Below are 19,556 nucleotides of genomic sequence, written 5' to 3' on the forward strand. Positions count from 1 at the left end.
TGTACTCTGGAGCGGGATCGATTTGGAGGTGAAGGGTCCGTCACGGTCTGGGGCGGTGTGTCACAGCATCATCGGACTGAGCTTGTTGTTATTGCAGGCAATCTCAACGCTGTGCATTACATGGAAGACATCCTCCTCCCTCATGTGGTACCCTTCCTGCAGGCTCATCCTGACATGACCCTCCAGCATGACAATACCACCAGCCATACTGCTCGTTCTGTGTGTGATTTCCTGCAAGACAGGAATGTCAGTGTTCTGCCATGGCCAGCGAAGAGCCCGGATCTCAATCCCATTGAGCACGTCTGGGACCTGTTGGATCGGAGAGTGAGAGCTAGGGCCATTCCCCCCAGAAATGTCCGGGAACTTGCAGGTGCCTTGGTGGAAAAGTGGGGTAACATCTCACAGCAAGAACTGGTAAATCTGGTGCAGTCCATGAGGAGGAGATGCACTGCAGTACCTAATGCAGCTGGTGGCCACACCAGATACTGACTGTTACTTTTGATTTAGACCCCCCCCCCCTTTGTTCAGGGACACATTATTCCATTTCTGTTAGTCACATGTCTGTGGAACTTGTTCAATTTATGTCTCAGTTGTTGAATCTTGTTATGTTTATATATACAAATATTATTTGGGGGGGGGCTTGACTGTTTTGCATGTTATTTTGGCATTAATATACGTCACATATCAGTTTGCAAACAATGTAAAAAAATGTATAAATGTAATAAAATAAAAAAAATGAATAATATATATATATATATATATATATACTGCTCAAAAAAATAAAGGGAACACTTAAACAACACATCCTAGATCTGAATGAATGAAATAATCTTAATAAATACTTTTTTCTTTACATAGTTGAATGTGCTGACAACAAAATCACACAAAAATAATCAATGGAAATCCAATTTATCAACCCATGGAGGTTTGGATTTGGAGTCACACTCAAAATTAAAGTGGAAAACCACACTACAGGCTGATCCAACTTTGATGTAATGTCCTTAAAACAAGTCAAAATGAGGCTCAGTAGTGTGTGTGGCCTCCACGTGCCTGTATGACCTCCCTACAACGCCTGGGCATGCTCCTGATGAGGTGGCGGATGGTCTCCTGAGGGATCTCCTCCCAGACCTGGACTAAAGCATCCACCAACTCCTGGACAGTCTGTGGTACAACGTGGCGTTGTGGATGGAGCGAGACATGATGTCCCAGATGTGCTCAATTGGATTCAGGTCTGGGGAACGGGCGGGCCAGTCCATAGCATCAATGCCTTCCTCTTGCAGGAACTGCTGACACACTCCAGCCACATGAGGTCTAGCATTGTCTTGCATTAGGAGGAACCCAGGGCCAACCGCACCAGCATATGGTCTCACAAGGGGTCTGAGGATCTCATCTCAGTACCTAATGGCAGTCAGGCTACCTCTGGCGAGCACATGGAGGGCTGTGCGCCCCACCAAAGAAATGCCACCCCACACCATGACTGACCCACCGCCAAACCGGTCATGCTGGAGGATGTTGCAGGCAGCAGAACGTTCTCCACGGCGTCTCCAGACTCTGTCACGTCTGTCACATGCTCAGTGTGAACCTGCTTTCATCTGTGAAGAGCACAGGGCGCCAGTGGCGAATATGCCAATCTTGGTGTTCTCTGGCAAATGCCAAACGTCCTGCACGGTGTTGGGCTGTAAGCACAACCCCCACATGTGGACATCGGGCCCTCATACCACCCTCATGGAGTCTGTTTCTGACCGTTTGAGCAGACACATGCACATTTGTGGGCTGCTGGAGGTCATTTTGCAGGGCTCTGGCAGTGCTTCTCCTGCTCCTCCTTGCACAAAGGCGGAGGTAGCGCTCCTGCTACTGGGTTGTTGCCCTCCTACGGCCTCCTCCACGTCTCCTGATGTACTGGCCTGTCTCCTGGTAGCGCCTCCATGCTCTGGACACTACGCTGACAGACACAGCAAACCTTCTTGCCACAGCTCGCATTGATGTGCCATCCTGGATGAGCTGCACTACCTGAGCCACTTGTGTGGGTTGTAGACTCCGTCTCATGCTACCACTAGAGTGAAAGCACCGCCAGCATTCAAAAGTAACCAAAACATCAGCCAGGAAGCATAGGAACTGAGAAGTGGTCTGTGGTTACCACCTGCAGAACCACTCCTTTATTGGGGGTGTCTTGCTAATTGCCTATAATTTCCACCTGTTGTCTATTCCATTTGCACAACAGCATGTGAAATTTATTGTCAATCAGTGTTGCTTCCTAAGTGGACAGTTTGATTTCACAGAAGTGTGATTGACTTGGAGTTACATTGTGTTGTTTAAGTGTTCCATTTATTTTTTTGAGCAGTGTATATATATATATATCTTTGAGTTAATAAAGCTGCATAAACACATGGCCCAAAATGCAGGTGTTTCAACCTAGCTCAGTGCTTCTGTGGTTGTCGGGTGAGCCAGCAAGAAATAGGAGCATTGCGCCGTGATTGGTTCAGTGTTCTGTCACTCATGGGGGCACTATGTCATTGCGAAGTTTATGTCCTTAGTAAGGGTAGACATCCAAAATGTCAGCCCTTTGGGTGCTGCCATAGAGTTAGATTACAAGTGCTCTTCCAATAAGGCTCAAAATCATTGGCCACAGATAAAATGACTTCAAATCACGTCATATGTACAGTATCTTTGATTGGACTGTCAACATCTTACTTTCAAAGTCTTAGCTAGCAGTCATTATCATGAATCAAGTCAACAATCTACTGGCAAATCCTTTTTAATCCTTGTCATATGAAGAGAACTAATGAAGAGAAATTATAGATAAAACGTATCGGTGCTCATCGGCCATTGGACATAAAGATTACACAACAATTTGGAAATCGCAAATTCAACAATGAGTTGTTTGGAAGGAATCAGTGGCTAACTGCAAGCAGTGCAAAGCAACTAGTAGCCTGCTTTTCATTGTCTGCTTATATGCCCCCTTTATTTATCCAATGGTTTTGATTTGGTGTACAGGGTGAATACTGTAAGAGCAGCAGAATCGTCGCTAGCTCATTGTCTTAATCGAAATTACGGAATGCCTCTTATCCGCTCATCATTACCTTATGCCATAGTTTGTACATCTCAATTGTCAGTAGAAACCACATTTGTTTAAGTAAGTTAGCCATATCAGCTGTTTTTTTAAGGCAATAAACAAGGCTGAATGAATTGTTTAGCTGCCCGACAAGGCTCCGCTGATAGCCAGGTGTAGTCGCGGTAAGGATTCACTCCATTGTGCTGGAAAGAAAGCTCTAATGGGACGGCTTTATGTGGGCACCACCTGTCTTCATCAGGGGCGGAAATCCCGGGGGGGACGGGGGACACACAACCCCCCCATTCTGGGAAAAATATGATTTGTCCCCCCCAATCTATCACTGAAACATAACTATGCAATTTAACTAATATTAATAATACGCAATGAAAGCAATTGTGCTGATTATAGACACTTAATAGCGCGTTTTTAAGTTTCAAAAGATTGCGACCCCCCCACCCTTTGCCTCACAATGGTTTGATCCACTGCCAGTTCCTTAACTTGCTAGGTAACAGAGAGGTCGTATCTACTGTCTGAGAGGCACTCAATGCACGTAACTGACGTGAGGTTAATCCAGTCAATCGCGCACACACACTAGCTGAATATGCAGAGCTAGCGCGCAAATATGAACTATTAAGCTAGCTAGTACCTATTACATTTATGTGGCGTCGTCAAAGATGGAATCTTTGCTATCGTCAATTTATTCCAAGATCAGCATGCAGATGATGTAAGTTAGTACTTCAAAGTCCCTGTGATAAAGGTTAGCGATAAACTGAACAGAACTACACTCTCTTCTACCATTGTCTTAAATATATTTAATGGTCTCGTTGCAAAAGCTATATTGTCGCAAGGGAACTTTTATTTATTTATTTTATTTCACCTTTATTTAACCCGGGTAGCAAAGATTATAGCAAACACCACTGAAACTGAATTGGTGCTCGCTAGCTTTGCAAATTCAGCTATTGTTGGAAGCCAGCCAATATGAAACAAACTATTAAAATTACAAAAGGTTGCAGCATATGTTGTGTAAATGGTGAACTCATACAGCTGTCAACTCTTGTCATTTTAATCCGTTTCACATTTGCTAGCTACCTTTTAGATCGAAGCCCAAATAGAATGATAAAAGATAAGATGATAGAAGCCCATCTCCTACTGTAAATAACCTACACACTGTGTGTGTGTGTGTGTAGCCAGCCAGCCAGGTAGAAAAATGGCAGAAAAATAAGACGGACATCAGAGTATTTTTCAGTACAGCTAAACGCAAAGTAAGAACCCTAGTAGCCTAATATCTCAAAGACTAGTTGATAAAATGTTCATAAGAAAGAAATGAAATTCTAATGGAAATGTTTCACAATGATGTCATTAGGCAGAGCAGGCAACAGTTGGCACACAGACAGCAGAGTTGGGGACAGATATGCAGGGACAGACTGGCAGAGACAGGGAGTCTCAGGTAAGTTTGTTGAGTCTTTGTTTGGCAACATTATGAAAGGTTCTCAATTTTTTTGACTTGTAAAATAGGAACATAATAGGAAAATGCCATGGATACCCCCACTCTCAACCTAAACTGGTGACTGAACTAAGATTTGTTAAAGGCAATGGTATTGCTGTTGTGATTAGTTGTGTAGTTTTGGGTACCGGTAGTTAGGAGTACGGCAAACACCTTATTTCTTTGTTTCCTCAATATACATTTACCATATTACAATGTAGGCTATGTGTTACAGCACTACTTTTGGTGTCCCCCTCAGGAATTGCTCTTGAGAAAATTTCATGTAATTGTCCCCTCCAAAGTTGATATCAGATTTTTGCCCCTGGTCTTCATTATAGTTCAATTAATGTATTGTTTTGTGTTTGCCCCACCAAAAATGACATGCTAAAATCGCCACTGACACACACAAACACACACACACACACACATCAACAATCAAAAGTATGTCGTGAATGTTCTGATATTTGGATGTCATGTCTGTGACCTGGCTCAGAAAGAGGTCAGTCCTTTGGTCTTTCAACTCTTGTCAAGAACCATTACAGTAATCCTACTCAAGGCTGGCACGGATAGGGTCAGAGTGTCCTCACAGTAGAACTCTACAGACTTCTGAGAGAACCTGCAGGGTTGCTTGTTTTAGCGTTGGTATTTCGTGTTTTATCCCCTGCCGAAAAGACAGGTGCAAACGTGTATGGAGAGCATCCATAATACAGTAAATTTTACACTCGCAACAGTTGCCAGCACCCGAACAAGTTATGAATATAATTGAAACTTACAGGTAGGAAGTAAATACGCTCAATTTTGACGGCAACTCCGCGAGACCGAGGTCCACACAGTCCACGCGCAGAAGCATGCCGTCGTCTTCACAGTTACAAAGCGACGGGCAGTCGGTGTCGGTGTCAAGAACCCCGGTCCGTTCTGTGCCCGCGCAGTCCGCCACTCCAAGCAGAAAAGTGAGCATAATAATTGCAAGAAAACACATAATAACCATACACAGAAATGTTTTTCAGAGAACACTGCAGTTGTTTAACTAGTGTTGGACTTGTCCCCTCTTGGTTTCTTTGCAATGGCTTGCCTGGGTAGAGTAAAGCAACATTCATGGCACGGCGCATCATGACGAAGTCCATTCAATAATAGACAGATATGGGCAAAAGGCGGAGTAGGGAGGAGGAGCCCACATTGTATTGTTATTACGATACAGGATTAATACCATGTGTCAGTGTGGGCTACTGTAGACTTCTGTAGATTGCTACCATCTTGTGGTGTATTCAAATACCCCACTCTTAATGCAGGCATTCTCTCTCAAAGAATTGTAGAGCCTGATGGAAGCAGAGCTGCCTGGAGGTGAGTCTGAGATTGCACTCTTCATCCTCTTCAGCACCAAGGTTACTTTCTAAATGTAATCCGTTACAGTTACTAATCCATCAAACTCATTTGGTTGGAGCTAGGAACACAATAATTTCGCTACACCCACAATAACATCTGCTAAATATGTGTATATGACCAATAACATTTGATTTGGTGTCATCATAATGGTCAGACTCTCCGGTGGAACAAACCTAAACGTGGCCTTTATTCAGTGCTGAATTGAATGTTATTGAAAAAAACTGAACGGTGTCATAATGCATTTTTTTTTTCGCAAACATGCTTTCTGAATTTAAAGTAGGCTAGAAGTAATCATCTTGTTTTTCAAAAGTATCTGTAATCGGATTACAATATTTTAGCTGATAATGTAACTGATTATACATTTTTTTATAATCCGATTAAAGTGCCTTCAGAAAGTATTCACACCCCTTGACTTTTCACACATTTTGTTGCATTGTAGCCAGAATTTTAAATTGCTAAAAATTTAGATTTTGTGTATCTGATCTACATACAATACCCCATAATGTCAAAGTTTTTATTAATATTTTTAAAAATAATAAAACATGAAAAGCTGAAATGACTTGCATCAATAAGTATTCAACCCCTTTGTTATGGCAAGTCTAAATAAATTCAGGATTAAAAATGTGCTTAACAAGTCACATAAGTTGCATGGACTCACTCTGTGTCCAATAATAGTGTTTGCAATTATTTTTGAATGACTACCTCATCTCTGTACGCCACACATTATCTGTAAGGTCCCTTTGAGCATGGTGAAGTTATTAATTACACTTTGGATGGTGTATCAACACACCCAGTCACTACAAAGATACAGGCATCCTTCCTAACTCAGTTGCTGGAGAGGAAGGAAACTGCTCAGGGATTTCACCATGAGGCCAATGGTGACTTTAAAACAGTTATAGTTGAATGGCTGTGATAGGAAAGAACTGAAGATGGATCGACAATATTGTAGTTACTCCACAATACTAACCTAAATGGCAGAGTGTAAAGAAGGAAGCCTCTATGCAATACAAATATTCCAAAACATGCATCCTGTTTGTAATAAGGCACTAAAGTAAAACTACAAAAAATGTGGCAAAGAAATGACCTTTATGTCTTGAATACAACATGTAATGTTTGGGGCAAATCCAACACAACACATCACTGAGTGATCTCTTCACATTTTCAAGCATGGTGGTGGCTGCATCATGTTATGGGTATGCTTGTCATTGACAAGGACTAGGTTGAAACAAAAATGTTTTGTTGTTTCTCTGTAATACTAGCCACCTAGCACATTTACAACGTTGGCTTTAGCTAGCCAGCTAGCTAGGTTCCCAATTTCCCAACATTTTAACTAGCTACCAAGCCATTTCAGGCTATCAATCAAGTTAGAGTAGCTTGTCTAACTATCTAGACAAAAACAAAAAGGTTGCTAGACTTCCCCTAGCAATTACAAAATGTCATGAATAAGACTCACTTTCCTTTCAATCTTTTACCGAGATTTTTGCAGAGATGCAAAGAAGCATTAGCTTCTTAAAAAAAAGAAACACCAGTCAGGAGGATACAGACAGCTCAATACAGACCCTCCATCCTCATGTACTTCGTGCCCCCTTTAAAATAATGGGTGCATGACGCCCCGGAAGTGATGTTACAGCAGCTAATGCCACCCATCACCATAGCTGCGGGAAGTAGGGGTGCTGAGGGTGCTGCAGTACCCCCTGAAAAATCCCCCCCCAAAAAATCGGAATAAAAAATACATTTATTTTTTGAAAATCTAAGTTTTTCACAAAAGTAGTGCACTGGGCCTTTATTAGTATTAGCGGACCGATATAGACTCTGTAGCGCAGCAAAAACATTTTTTTCCCAGCATCTCCAAAAGGTAGTTGTAGAATTAAGAACAGTATCTTTCAGAATTCAATAGTTGGAGTTGTTGCCCTGCCCCTTTCTCTAAAATTGTCATTCTAATGGAATCTAGAAAGAACAAAACCCTGTCCTCAAACATTTACATCAAAAGGTGCAAAGTTATGGGCCAAGCTACAAAACATCCACATCAAATTAAATATTTTTCTTGATCAAATAACATAAAAACAAACTCTTTTTGTGCAGTATTTATTTACCATCCTTTGCCTTTATGGTTAAGGTTAGGATTTGAGTAATTTGATCCTAAATCTGTGGTCTACCTCGGGCTGGTCTTTCCACTGAACTGTCTGAAGTTGTCCTCTCTGTCCTTGCATGCTAACAGTCTGGTATTCACAGCAGATTTTGAAAAGGTCTTTGATAAAGTAAGACTTTGGTGACTCTCTTATAAAATGGGTAAAAGTAATGTTAAGCAACCCCAGGTGTAAAATAGTAAATAACGGCTACTTCTCAGAGAGTTTGAATTGTCAAGAGGAGTGTAACTAGTGCGCTGAGAGTCAGGAAGCAAGTTCAGGGAGTGAGTGTTTTAATAAATAAATAAATAAATGAAACAAACACGTAACACAAACAACACACCAACATGAAAACAGAGTCAATAACACCTGAGGAAAGAACCAAGGGAAGTGACATATATAGGGAAGATAATCAAGGAGGTGATGGAGTCCAGGTGAGTGTCATGAGGTGCAGCTGCGCGAGACGATGGTGACAGGTGTGCAGGATAATCAGCAGCCTGATGACCTAGAAGCTGGAGAGGGAGTATACGTGACAAGGAGTTAAACAAGGGTGTTCGCTGTTACCGTATCTATTCATTATGGCCATTGAAATGCTAGCTATTAAAATCAGATCAAATAACAACATTAGAGGATTAGAAATCCAAGGCTTAAAAACAAAGGTGACCATGTATGCCGATAACTCAAGTTTTATATTAAGTCTGCAAGCTAGATCCCTGCAATGTCTCATTGAAGATCCAGATCACTTTTCTGGACTCTCTGGACCTAAACCTAATTATGATAAGTGTACAATATTATGTATTGGATCTTTAAAAAATACAACTTTTACATTACCCTGCAGTTTACCTATATAATGGGCTGACGGTGAAGTAGACATACTTGGTATTCATATCAGAAAATATATAAATGAGCTCTCCACAATGAATTTAAATAGAAAACTAGAAGAAATAGACAAGATCCTTCAACCTGTCTATTTATGGAAAAATTGCACTGAGGAACTCCTTAGTCATATCTAAGGAGTTCTTGCATTGTTGTTTTCTGTTTTCCTTTGTCTTTCTCTTTTTTCTCTTTTGTTATTTTTTTTGGTTGTTGGGGGGTGGGGTCTTGGGTGGGGAATGGATTTATTTTATTTTATAACTTTTTTTTCTGAGGGGGGGGCTGTGGAGGTGAGGTCTCAGATGGTTGAGAAGCAGCTCTCTGGGAACTGTGGGGTGGGGGAGATCTTGGAGGGCTGGTGGCCTGGAGGTTAAGTGCTTGGGCCAGTGGCTGATTGGTCGCTGATTTGGGTCCCCATTTTTGACCTTGTGGGAGATCTGTCAATGTGCCCTTGAGCAGGGTGTTGACCCTGGTTGCTTCCATGGGTCGCTATGGATGGGAGTCTGTTAGATGACTGAATGTAATGTAAATGTTGAGCGGCTTTACTGCAAGAAGTAGATTGTATGTTTTAATATTCAATAAAAAAATAACAAATTAAGATAGACCTCAACCTTTCACATGAATGGTCAATAAGAGGAAGCAAATTTGGCCTGTGGATATTTATTTATTTATTTATTTCACCTTTATTTAACCAGGTAGGCCAGTTGAGAACAAGTTCTCATTTACAATTGCGACCTGGCCAAGATAAAGCAAAGCAGTTCAACAACATACAAAAACACAGAGTTACACATGGAGTAAAACAACGTACAATCAATGATGCAGTAGAAAAAAATAAGACTATATACAATGTGAGCAAATGATGTGAGATAAGGGAGGTAAAGGCAAAAAAGGCCATGGTGGCAAAGTAAATAAAGTATAGCAAGTAAAACACTGGAATGGTAGATTTGTAGTTTGAAGAAAGTTCAAAGTTAAAATATAAATAATATGGTGCAAAGGAGCAAAATAAATAAAATAAATAAATACAGTAGATATGGACCAAGGGATGACCTGCAGACTCACAGGGATGTTATCAGGACCCCTAGACATGCTAGGGCAATTCTGCCTGATTATAAAAGGGGAAAGGCTGGGACAGGAGTGCGTGTCAGGTTGTTTCCTGACCAGGATATAAGGTGTGATCTGTGTGCTCTGTTTCAGTCATCAGTCTGGTTGGCCAGAGGAGAGGGGTCACCTCCTCCTTTCCCAGTCCCCTCTCCCCACCTCCTCCCTCCTCCTCTCCCCTCCCTTCTTCTACCAACAGAGAATACCTGGAATGTTTTATTGACAAGTAATGAAGTTGTATTCTCAGGTCACTTATAATGCAATATACACTACCGGTCAAAAGTTATACATTGTAGAATAATAGTGAAGACATCAAAACTATGAAATAACACATATGGAATCATGTAGTAACCAAAAAAGTGTTAAACAAATCAAACTATATTTTATATATGAGATTCTTCAAATAGCCACCCTTTGCCTTGATGACAGCTTTGCACATTCTTGGCATTCTCTCAACCAGCTTCATGACGTAATCACCTGGAATGCATTTAAATTAACAGGTGTGCCTCCTTAAAAGTTAATTTGTGGAATTTCTTTCCTTCTTAATGCATTTGAGCCAATCAGTTGTGTTGTGACAAGGTAGGGGGGTTATACAGAAGATAGCCCTACTTGGTAAAAGACCAAGTCCATATTATGGCAAGAACAGCTCAAATAAGCAAAGAGAAACTTTGAAAGTCTCTTCAAGTGCAGTCGCAAAAACCATCAAGCTGGCTCTCATTAGGAACGCCACAGGAATGGAAGACCCAGAGTTACCTCTGCTGCAGAGGATAAGTTCATTAGAGTTACAAGCCTCAGAAATTGCAGCCCAAATAAATGCTTCAGAGTTCAAGTAACAGACACATCTCAACATCAACTGTTCACAGGAGGCTGCGTGAATCAGGCCTTCATGGTTGAATTGCTGCAAAGAAACCACTACTAAAGGACACCAATAAGAAGAAGGGACTTGCTTGGGCCAAGAAACACGAGCAATGGACATTAGACCGGTGGAAATCTGTCCTTTGGTCTGGAATCCAAATTCGAGATTTTTGGTTCCAACCGCCGATGCAGTGTGGGTGAATGGATGATCTCTACATGTGTTTTTCCCACCGTAAAGCATGAAGGAGGAGGTGTTATGGTGTGGGGGTGCTTTGCTGGTGACACTGTCTGTGATTTATTTAGAATTCAAGGCACACTTAATCAGCATGGCTACCACAGCATTATGCAGGGATATGCCATTCCATCTGGTTTTGGCTTAGCGGGACTATCATTTGCTTTTCAACAGGACAATGACCCAACAAACCTCCAGGCTGTGTAAGGGCTATTTGACCAAGAAAGAGAGTGATGGAGTGCTGCATCAGATCAACTGGCCTACCAAATTAAGATGGTTTGGGATGAGTCGGACCGCAGAGTGAAGGAAAAGCAGCCAACAAGTGCTCAGCATATGTGGGAACTCCTTCAAGACTGTTGGGAAAGCATTCTAGGTGAAGCTGGTTGAAAGAATGCCAAGAGTGTGCAAAGCTGTCATCAAGGCAAAGGGTGGCTATTTGAAGAATCTCAAATATAAAATATATTTTGATTTGTTTAACGCTTTTTTGGTTACTACATGAATCCATATGTGTTATTTCATCGATTTGATGTCTTCACTATTATTCTACAATGTAGAAAATAGTGAAAATAAAGAAAAACCCTGGAATGAGTCAATGTACACAATATCATTAGAACTAAGGCACATTTGTATCTGACATAGCAAGCTGGCTGTATAGCTGTACTATGTGGGATCTCTGCCCCATCATCACAGAGACAGACAGTTTGGTTCATCCATCTCTCTCCAGCCCCCCTCAGGGGTCATAAGTCAGGGTGTGTGCACAAGGTCACCAGGCTCTGATTAAACCAGGAAATGGCTAATTGCAGAGGAAAGGAGATTTCCTGCTAGCAGCCAAACCCTGCCTGGGCCGGACTGAGTGACAAGGAGGAAGCACTTTATGACTCACATTAAAGCAAACGGGAGTGTGTGTGTGTGTGTGTGTGTGTGTGTGTGTGTGTGTGTGTGTGTGTGTGTGTGTGTGTGTGTGTGTGTGTGTGTGTGTGTGTGTGCGTGCGTGCGTGCGTGCGTGCGTGCGTGCGTGCGTGTGAGTGCGTGCGTGCGTGCGAGTGTGCGTGCGCGCATGTGAGTGTGTGATTGAGCATGCACGGGTGAGTTTGCGAGGGAGTTGGAGTCAAGGTTAACATGGGATATGATTCGTTTTCTTTCCCACCAGTTCAGGAGGACTAGTTGAAATAATATGGAGTGAGAAGGGACGGTCTGCCCAATCACAGGGCCCCGATAGCCTGATCACTTATGTAATCAGACAGCTGCAGACAGTTTTGTTATTGGACCACCATAGCATTGTATGTGGACGGTGTTTCCAGTGTTTCCCATCCCAGTCCTTAGGGACCTCCAGTTGTTGGACATAATCACCAGGTTTCAACGGGTGAATAGAACAAATAATTCTAGCACACCTGGTAATACCTGATTCAATTAGTTCACTGAGCATCAAGCTGCTTCTCTCACTGGCCTAGTGCTGGTATCAACTAGTCCACTGAGTATCAAGCTGCTTCTCTCACTGGCCTAGTGCTGGTATCAACTAGTCCACTGAGTATCAAGCTGCTTCTCTCACTGGCCTAGTGCTGGTATCAACTAGTCCACTGAGTATCAAGCTGCTTCTCTCACTGGCCTAGTGCTGGTATCAACTAGTCCACTGAGCATCAAGCTGCTTCTCTCACTGGCCTGGTGCTGGTATCAACTAGTCCACTGAGCATCAAGCTGCTTCTCTCACTGGCCTAGTGCTGGTATCAACTAGTCCACTGAGTATCAAGCTGCTTCTCTCACTGGCCTAGTGCTGGTATCAACTAGTCCACTGAGCATCAAGCTGCTTCTCTCACTGGCCTAGTGCTGGTATCAACTAGTCCACTGAGTATCAAGCTGCTTCTCTCACTGGCCTGGTGTTGGTATCAACTAGTCCACTGAGCATCAAGCTGCTTCTCTCACTGGCCTGGTGCTGGTATCAACTAGTCCACTGAGCATCAAGCTGCTTCTCTCACTGGCCTGGTGTTGGTATCAACTAGTCCACTGAGTATCAAGCTGCTTCTCTCACTGGCCTAGTGCTGGTATCTAACACGTGCAACACCTGGGGGTTGAGGACCAAGTTGGGAAACTGTAGACACAACTTGAACAGTGTAGTCTGTCTGTCTGTCTGTCTGTCTGTCTGTCTGTCTGTCTGTCTGTCTGTCTGTCTGTCTGTCTGTCTGTCTGTCTGTCTGTCTGTCTGTCTGTCTGTCTGTCTGTCTGTCTGTCTGTCTGTCTGTCTGTCTGTCTGTCTGTCTGTCTGTCTGTCTGTCTGTTTCGAGTTAGTGTTCTGGGGGTCTGTGAGTCCAGAGTCCAGAGCTCTGGGGTCTATGTAGACAGACCAGGGTTACACAGCATGTCTTCCTGTAGAGGGTGGAACTTCAGATCAATCAGCAGCAGGGTCATTTCTAGTGGGGTTAAGTATACAAGCTCACTCTACACGAAATGGTACTAAATCTTCCCATCCATTTTGTGCAGAGAGTGTGTAGTGAAGGGCCCTAGCTAGAGAAGTAAGATGAATAGAAATTCTACTCATGCTTCAACACTGAGCGGGATAAAAGCATGTCATTTTAATCTAACTCATTGTGCTTATATCTTGCAGCCTTCTGGGCTCTGGAACAGCATGCTATTATCCAGCCCTATCTCTAGACCTTGGCACTAGAGTGGCAGGAACAGACTGGCAAGGCTGGGTACAAAAGAGAGAGAGGAAGAGGGGAAAAGAAAGAGAAAGAGGAAGCGAGAGAGAGAGAGAGAGAGAGAGAGAGAGAGAGAGAGAGAGAGAGAGAGAGGGAGAGGGAGGGAGGGAGGGAGGAGGGGGGCACCCAGGGACCGCACTGGCTCAGCATAGGGACTGCACTGGCCCCACCCTCTCCCTCCGTTTATCTGGCCCCGTGGGACCGGGACCCACCACAGTCTCTTTGACCTCTTAGCTCTCTGCTCTCCCAGGCAGAACACAATGGGTCGACAGGGAGGAGACAAGTAGCATGAGACCTGGAGAGACCAGACCAGCCAATATCCCACACTAGCCACTGTGTCAAGACACACTTCAAGAAGTAGGTATGTTGCTTTATCTTACTTTTGGAAATCATTTGAAAATATGTTTTACAAAGGACTTTAGTTGTAAAAATAACCATATGATTTCATTTTTTACAGGTGCTTCTCCCTTTGCAGCATAAGGGATAGGCGGATAAGAGTACCTTACAAACGCATCACCATCGTGAGTCAAGGTTTGCTATCATACAACATTCTCTCTGTTACTGTACTCTCATCCCTCTATTGAAACTAATACTGCAGCCTAGCTCACTGTCATTAACAGCATGTTGTGATCGACTAAACTGAGCTGCATACCTGCCAGAGGGGTGATTTTGTGTCAGTCTGGACACAGATGAGACACAGGGATGAGACACAAGCAGTGGCGGATTTAGGCATAGGCGACATGGGCAGCCGCCCAGGGCGGCATCTTGCCGAGCCGGCATGGGGCGCCTGCATAATCTTTGTTTTTTAAATTATGTAAAAAATATTCTGAATGGTGACATTTGCGCCATCGATTTTCTATCGCTCATTTGCACATCACGTCAGTGATATCATGTCACTGTGTGGGACTGTGGGTCAATTAATCTAGTCGGAGTGGGCGCCCTGATTCTAGTTTGTGAGCTAGGCAGGCTACCTCCTGGGAAGGTCTCCCACTCAGAAGTACGAGATGGGGAGGGGGGCGGGGGTAGGTTGACCTCAGGTCTCCCCACTGGAAGCCCAAGGTAGGGGGGGCAGGGGAATATAACAAATAGCGCACCTCTAACTTTGTACAGTACTAATGCAATTAGTTGTGCTAAATAGTTTGTGTGTTTCTTGTTTGAAGTGCAATAGTGTAATAATCAGGTTCTCTTCTTTATAAGTGTTATTCTATTTGGGTATTGTGTAATATAGGATTTGTGAAATTTAGTGTTTTTTGTTAAAAATAAATAGAATAGAAATATATATACAAAAATAATACTCATAAGTATCAAAAATAAGTAACAAAGACAAATAGAAACAAATTGTAGTATATAAATACAAATAAAGAGAATTGAATTATTAAACTATCACCTAGTGTAATAATTATCACCTAGTGTAATAATTATCACCAAGTGTAATAATTAGATTCTCTTTATTTGTATTTATATACTACAATTTGTTTCTATTTGTCTTTGTTACTTATTTTTGATACTTATGAGTATTATTTTTGTATATATATTTCTATTTATATAGTTTTAAATGTTATGATTATTTATTTGAGTTGTTCCAAATGTCTGAATAAAAATTACAGTTAGTGCAGAATGGTGTTTTTTTGTGTGTTGGGGGGGACAGGGATGAGACACAGAGATGAGACAGGGATGAGACAGGGATGAGACAGGGAGATGAGATGGGATGAGACAGGGAGATGAGATGGGATGAGACAGGGAGATGAGATGGGATGAGAGGTTTGTGGATGTTGTTTTAGAGGAGTGACAGCCTTTAGGCCTGGATTCAATCAGATTGAGCGTTAACTAGCGCTAACCAGCGTTGGCCGGACCCGTATAGCTGATGTTTTGACGGTGTTGGAGGTGTAACTGTGGTATGAGCTGACGAATCGGGGAGCGGCTGCTGTGTTGTGTCACAAACCACTCCCTTCCTTATTATCCCCCCTGAGCTAGAAGTTCAAAACGGTACTAGACAGTGTTGGCTCTATCCATGGTAGAAATAATGACTCTCAAATGTCAAACCGTTGATGTGAGGCTAATGCATGTTTTCATGTTCATTTGGATGAGGGGATTGTAGCCTGTCAGTCTAATTCCAGTGTTGAAACTTCATGGGATTGCATTGGATTTGTTGGATTATAGTCGGGTGTGGTTTTGTTGCGTCCAATGGCAGTGTCCACGATAGCCTTAACTGGCCTTAATGCACGGAGCTGCTTGTGGATTTGACAGCTCTAAACGCAGTTCCACCTCCGACACGCCAAAACAACCGCTATGCAGATGTCGGCTAAAGCGGGTCTGATTGAGTTTCTTAGGTTCTTTTAAAAAGTTGTGAAGCAGAATTCGGCACTGCAGTGCTGGGTGTCTGTGGGTTGTTGTGGTTTAGTTCAGATATGTAACAGCAGTAGTTTCTGTAAGAATCACTGCTTACTAACTTTTTCTGTGTTGGACCCCTTAATAAGCAACAATACATGGATACAAAATGAGATTAAAAAAACTCAACAAATGTGAGCTTTCTAACAACGTGCCAATGAGTGAAGGTCCAGGACAGGTTAGTGCTTCATGTGTCGGTGACATTTGAAGGTTGAAGGTATGGTTGATGGAGGTTGACAGGAGGATGTAGAGGAAGGGTGGAGGAGATGTCCTGCTTAGAGAGAGAGAGAGATCTCTCCCCTGACTAGCACAGGATGTTAGGGAGGGGGGAGAGTGTTCCCCAGGGGAAAGAGATGGGGGGGGGGGTTGATTAAGGGCTCTGTCCCACAAAGGACCCACTCCTACTGGAGATAAGACCAGGAAAAAAGAGCAGAGCCTGAACTCTGCTGGCCCAGGAGATTCTCTGGGGCTCTCCAAGTGTAGCCCTTATTCTGACTTTCTCATTCTTTCGCTCTTTCTCTACCACTTCCCAGTCCATCCCTTTCTCTATTACCCTTTCATAATCAATTATTTTGTGCATGTAAACAAAATATGGAAGCATATGCAGTTTGGTTTCCTCAGTTTTGTGTTGTCACCCATAGAGATACCTTACCAATGTTTCAACTGCCTTGTATTTTAATGCTCATAGGCCAATGGTAATATGTATTAGTTTGTGTTTGTGTGTAGGACTGGCATGATTTAAGTCTGTGAAGCTATGAGGTTCATCACTGTCTGTCAGCTGGAGGAGGCCAAAGGAACACTGTGGACACATTGGGTTGAGCTAGTGATGGTAATCATTTGACATTGTCACTCATACCAGAAAAATAACTGGTACATTTACAGTTGTAAATAGCTGTATTATGTAATGATTTACTCGGTTAATTACTTTACCAGGTAAGTTGACTTCGAACACATGTTACAGCAACAATATTGCAATGCATTAAAAATACAATAACTCCAATTGTCTTCCAGATTTGTTTTGAATTAGGTCTAAGTTTAGCATTTTGGATATTGTGACATTAACAAATAATTGACCTATATGAAAGGGAATTTGGAATATGATAATAACTGGGTTTGGTGATGTGCTGTTGGCTTTACACTAAATAATAAAATGTCAACACTGAAAAATATCATAAAATGTTCTTGTCATTTTTTCTTATGTTGTCAGTATTCCAAACTTGGGTAGCTAGGCATCACGCCCATTGCATCGTATACCACCTATCCAGGGTATATAAACCTGTCCCGCCATTGCATCGTATACCATCTATCCAGGGTATATAAACCTGTCCCAACATTGCATCTGTTTGCCTGCTATCTGAACACTTAAACATCTGCGATGTTCTTTGGTATTTCCGATAGAAGAGCATTTCCCTGTCGATGTCCAGTGCTGAAGGGTACTTTAATATGAAACCACAAAAACAATTGAATAGAAGGAAGCGCTGGTCACTGACTTTGTCCTTCCCAGAAGGCAACTTCCCTTCAACGACTCAACTCATCTGAATCCAGCAGACGCGTTAAACCGTTACAACTTGTAGACTAAAATGGATACTTTGTTTTTCGTTATCTTTATACTTTTTCGATGCTATTCGACAAGTAAGTAGTATGTCTTTTAAAGTGTGAAGAGGTCGGTTAATTAACTTGCTGATTATTAGAGTAGTGTAATAACCACATTTCTTGTGCGTGAAGATAGTCAACAACGGAAACTTTAGTTCATCATTGTCTATACAGGGAAGGGTCAGTCAGTCAACGAATTTTTTTGATTGAGGTTATTCCAAATATTATGACAAGAGTAGGTTATCTCACTGTAACAATAAAGAGTTTATTCTTTGTCAAATAACATTTTTATTTTACCTCATATTGACCATGATCGTATTTAACGGACGGCTTAAACCTAATACATTCACTCAGGTTTGAGATGAGGGATTATTCGTTAATAACAATAACGTAAATTTTACCTATTTTATTCAGCTACAACCAAAGAAAAGTACTAGTTGTAATCGAATAAAACTGTTGCCTTTTGAGAACTGATTTAACATAATCATGGTAAATGTTTATAACCTATTTCTGTAAGCCTGTAGCTTTTTGTAGCCCGTAGGTATTTGAGAAATGTTGGGCCTTGTGCATTTAAAACATTACATTACTAAATTGCTTTCAATATATGAATAATTTGGCACTAGTTCTTCAGCCTTTCGATGATTGTTAGTCCCCCACTATTGACCATCTCTTTGTATCTCCCATTTAGACGGTTTCCTTATTGCTCACACACCAAAGAAACTGTGCCTGTCAACCCACAAAACGACTGTGTTCCTCGGCAAATGCAATGTCACCAGTCCCTATCAACAATGGGAATGGACGAAAGATATGAAGTTGCATCACATACAATCAGCCAAGTGTCTCTGGGCCAACCCGAGCAGTGCAATACCACGGCACGCGCGCCTGGCCACGATCAGAGACTGTGACAGCGCACCTGCTTGGAAATGCTACGACAAACGAGGAACTTTCGGTTTAGCGGAGAAGCCCATGTACCTGAAGAAACAAGGTATACGGGTTGTGATCCGAGGGGACCAGGGGTATTCCAACTGGACTAAGTATGAGGAAATCTACTCTGGAGGGAGACAGGTGATTACCCATTTATGCCCGCGTAAAGGTGAGTACTGAGGAATTGGGCTGCATGTCTTCTGTTCGTTTGCATTCAGATAATAATATATTTCTGTGCATTCAACTACCATACATCAATTATAAGTAGGCATGCCTATATAGTTGCCTTGAACTTTATGGATATTTTGTCTTTCCTCCTCTGAAGTTTGATAAGAGAACGTCTTGTAAAATGATAAGGCCCAACTACAGAATTAGTAGTCACAGTATCTCTACATGGACCCAACAAACTCGTTATGACATCATTTACCTAGTTTACAGTAATGCAACGGATTGTCATTTTAAAAAATCGGAATTATCACCTAGATAAGATTTGTATCTAAATGACTTGCACCGTGTCGACTTTGGACTTGTCTGACACTGGTATGGTGTGAATGCTTGAGGAAAGCAGAGGATGACACTCTTGATACTGACTTTCCTGCACATTGTTGTCAAGTGTTTTATCAGCCCACTCACTCAGTCAGGAAGAACGTCAGCAGTGTTCTTCCTGTGAACTTAATGGCCATACAGGGGACATAGAAGATGTCACACTTGAAAAATAAAAACTACACCTGCTACAATGTAAGCCTAACTGATATTGTTTAATGTTAATTTACACTAAAAGTGTATTCAGGCCACCTGTTATCATATATAATAAAATGGTAACACTTAATTTTTTTGATAGTCCATCTGTAGGTGA

The 19,556-nt window shown here is 42.1% G+C and overlaps 2 protein-coding genes across 7 annotated transcripts in view; one reads left to right on the forward strand and one right to left on the reverse strand.

Moving 5' to 3' along the window:
• The window catches only part of LOC106561543 (leucine-rich repeat-containing G-protein coupled receptor 5), a 35,600-nt gene extending 29,952 nt beyond the window's left edge, over nt 1–5,648 (reverse strand). Inside the window, exon 1 of the mRNA XM_014125616.1 lies at nt 5,309–5,648. Coding sequence (XP_013981091.1) covers nt 5,309–5,523 — 215 coding nt within the window. The 5' untranslated portion in view covers nt 5,524–5,648. The remainder of the gene's footprint in view (nt 1–5,308) is intronic.
• An 8,365-nt stretch (nt 5,649–14,013) lies between these two features.
• Nucleotides 14,014–19,556, forward strand: part of LOC100380677 (receptor-type tyrosine-protein phosphatase beta) — a 48,628-nt gene continuing 43,085 nt past the window's right edge. Inside the window, exons 1-4 of one of the 6 annotated variants that reach the window (XM_045688434.1) lie at nt 14,014–14,156; nt 14,253–14,316; nt 16,910–17,012; nt 18,465–18,869. In XM_045688434.1, coding sequence (XP_045544390.1) covers nt 18,584–18,869 — 286 coding nt within the window. In that variant the 5' untranslated portion in view covers nt 14,014–14,156; nt 14,253–14,316; nt 16,910–17,012; nt 18,465–18,583. Of the gene's footprint in view, nt 14,157–14,252; nt 14,327–16,618; nt 17,013–17,555; nt 17,816–18,464; nt 18,870–19,556 lie in introns of those variants that run through there. The other 5 variants (XM_045688435.1, XM_045688437.1, XM_045688436.1 and 2 more) reach the window with 5 other exon arrangements.

Source organism: Salmo salar, chromosome ssa10 (genome assembly GCF_905237065.1).
Source record: "Salmo salar chromosome ssa10, Ssal_v3.1, whole genome shotgun sequence".
NCBI classification, from domain to species: domain Eukaryota; kingdom Metazoa; phylum Chordata; class Actinopteri; order Salmoniformes; family Salmonidae; genus Salmo; species Salmo salar.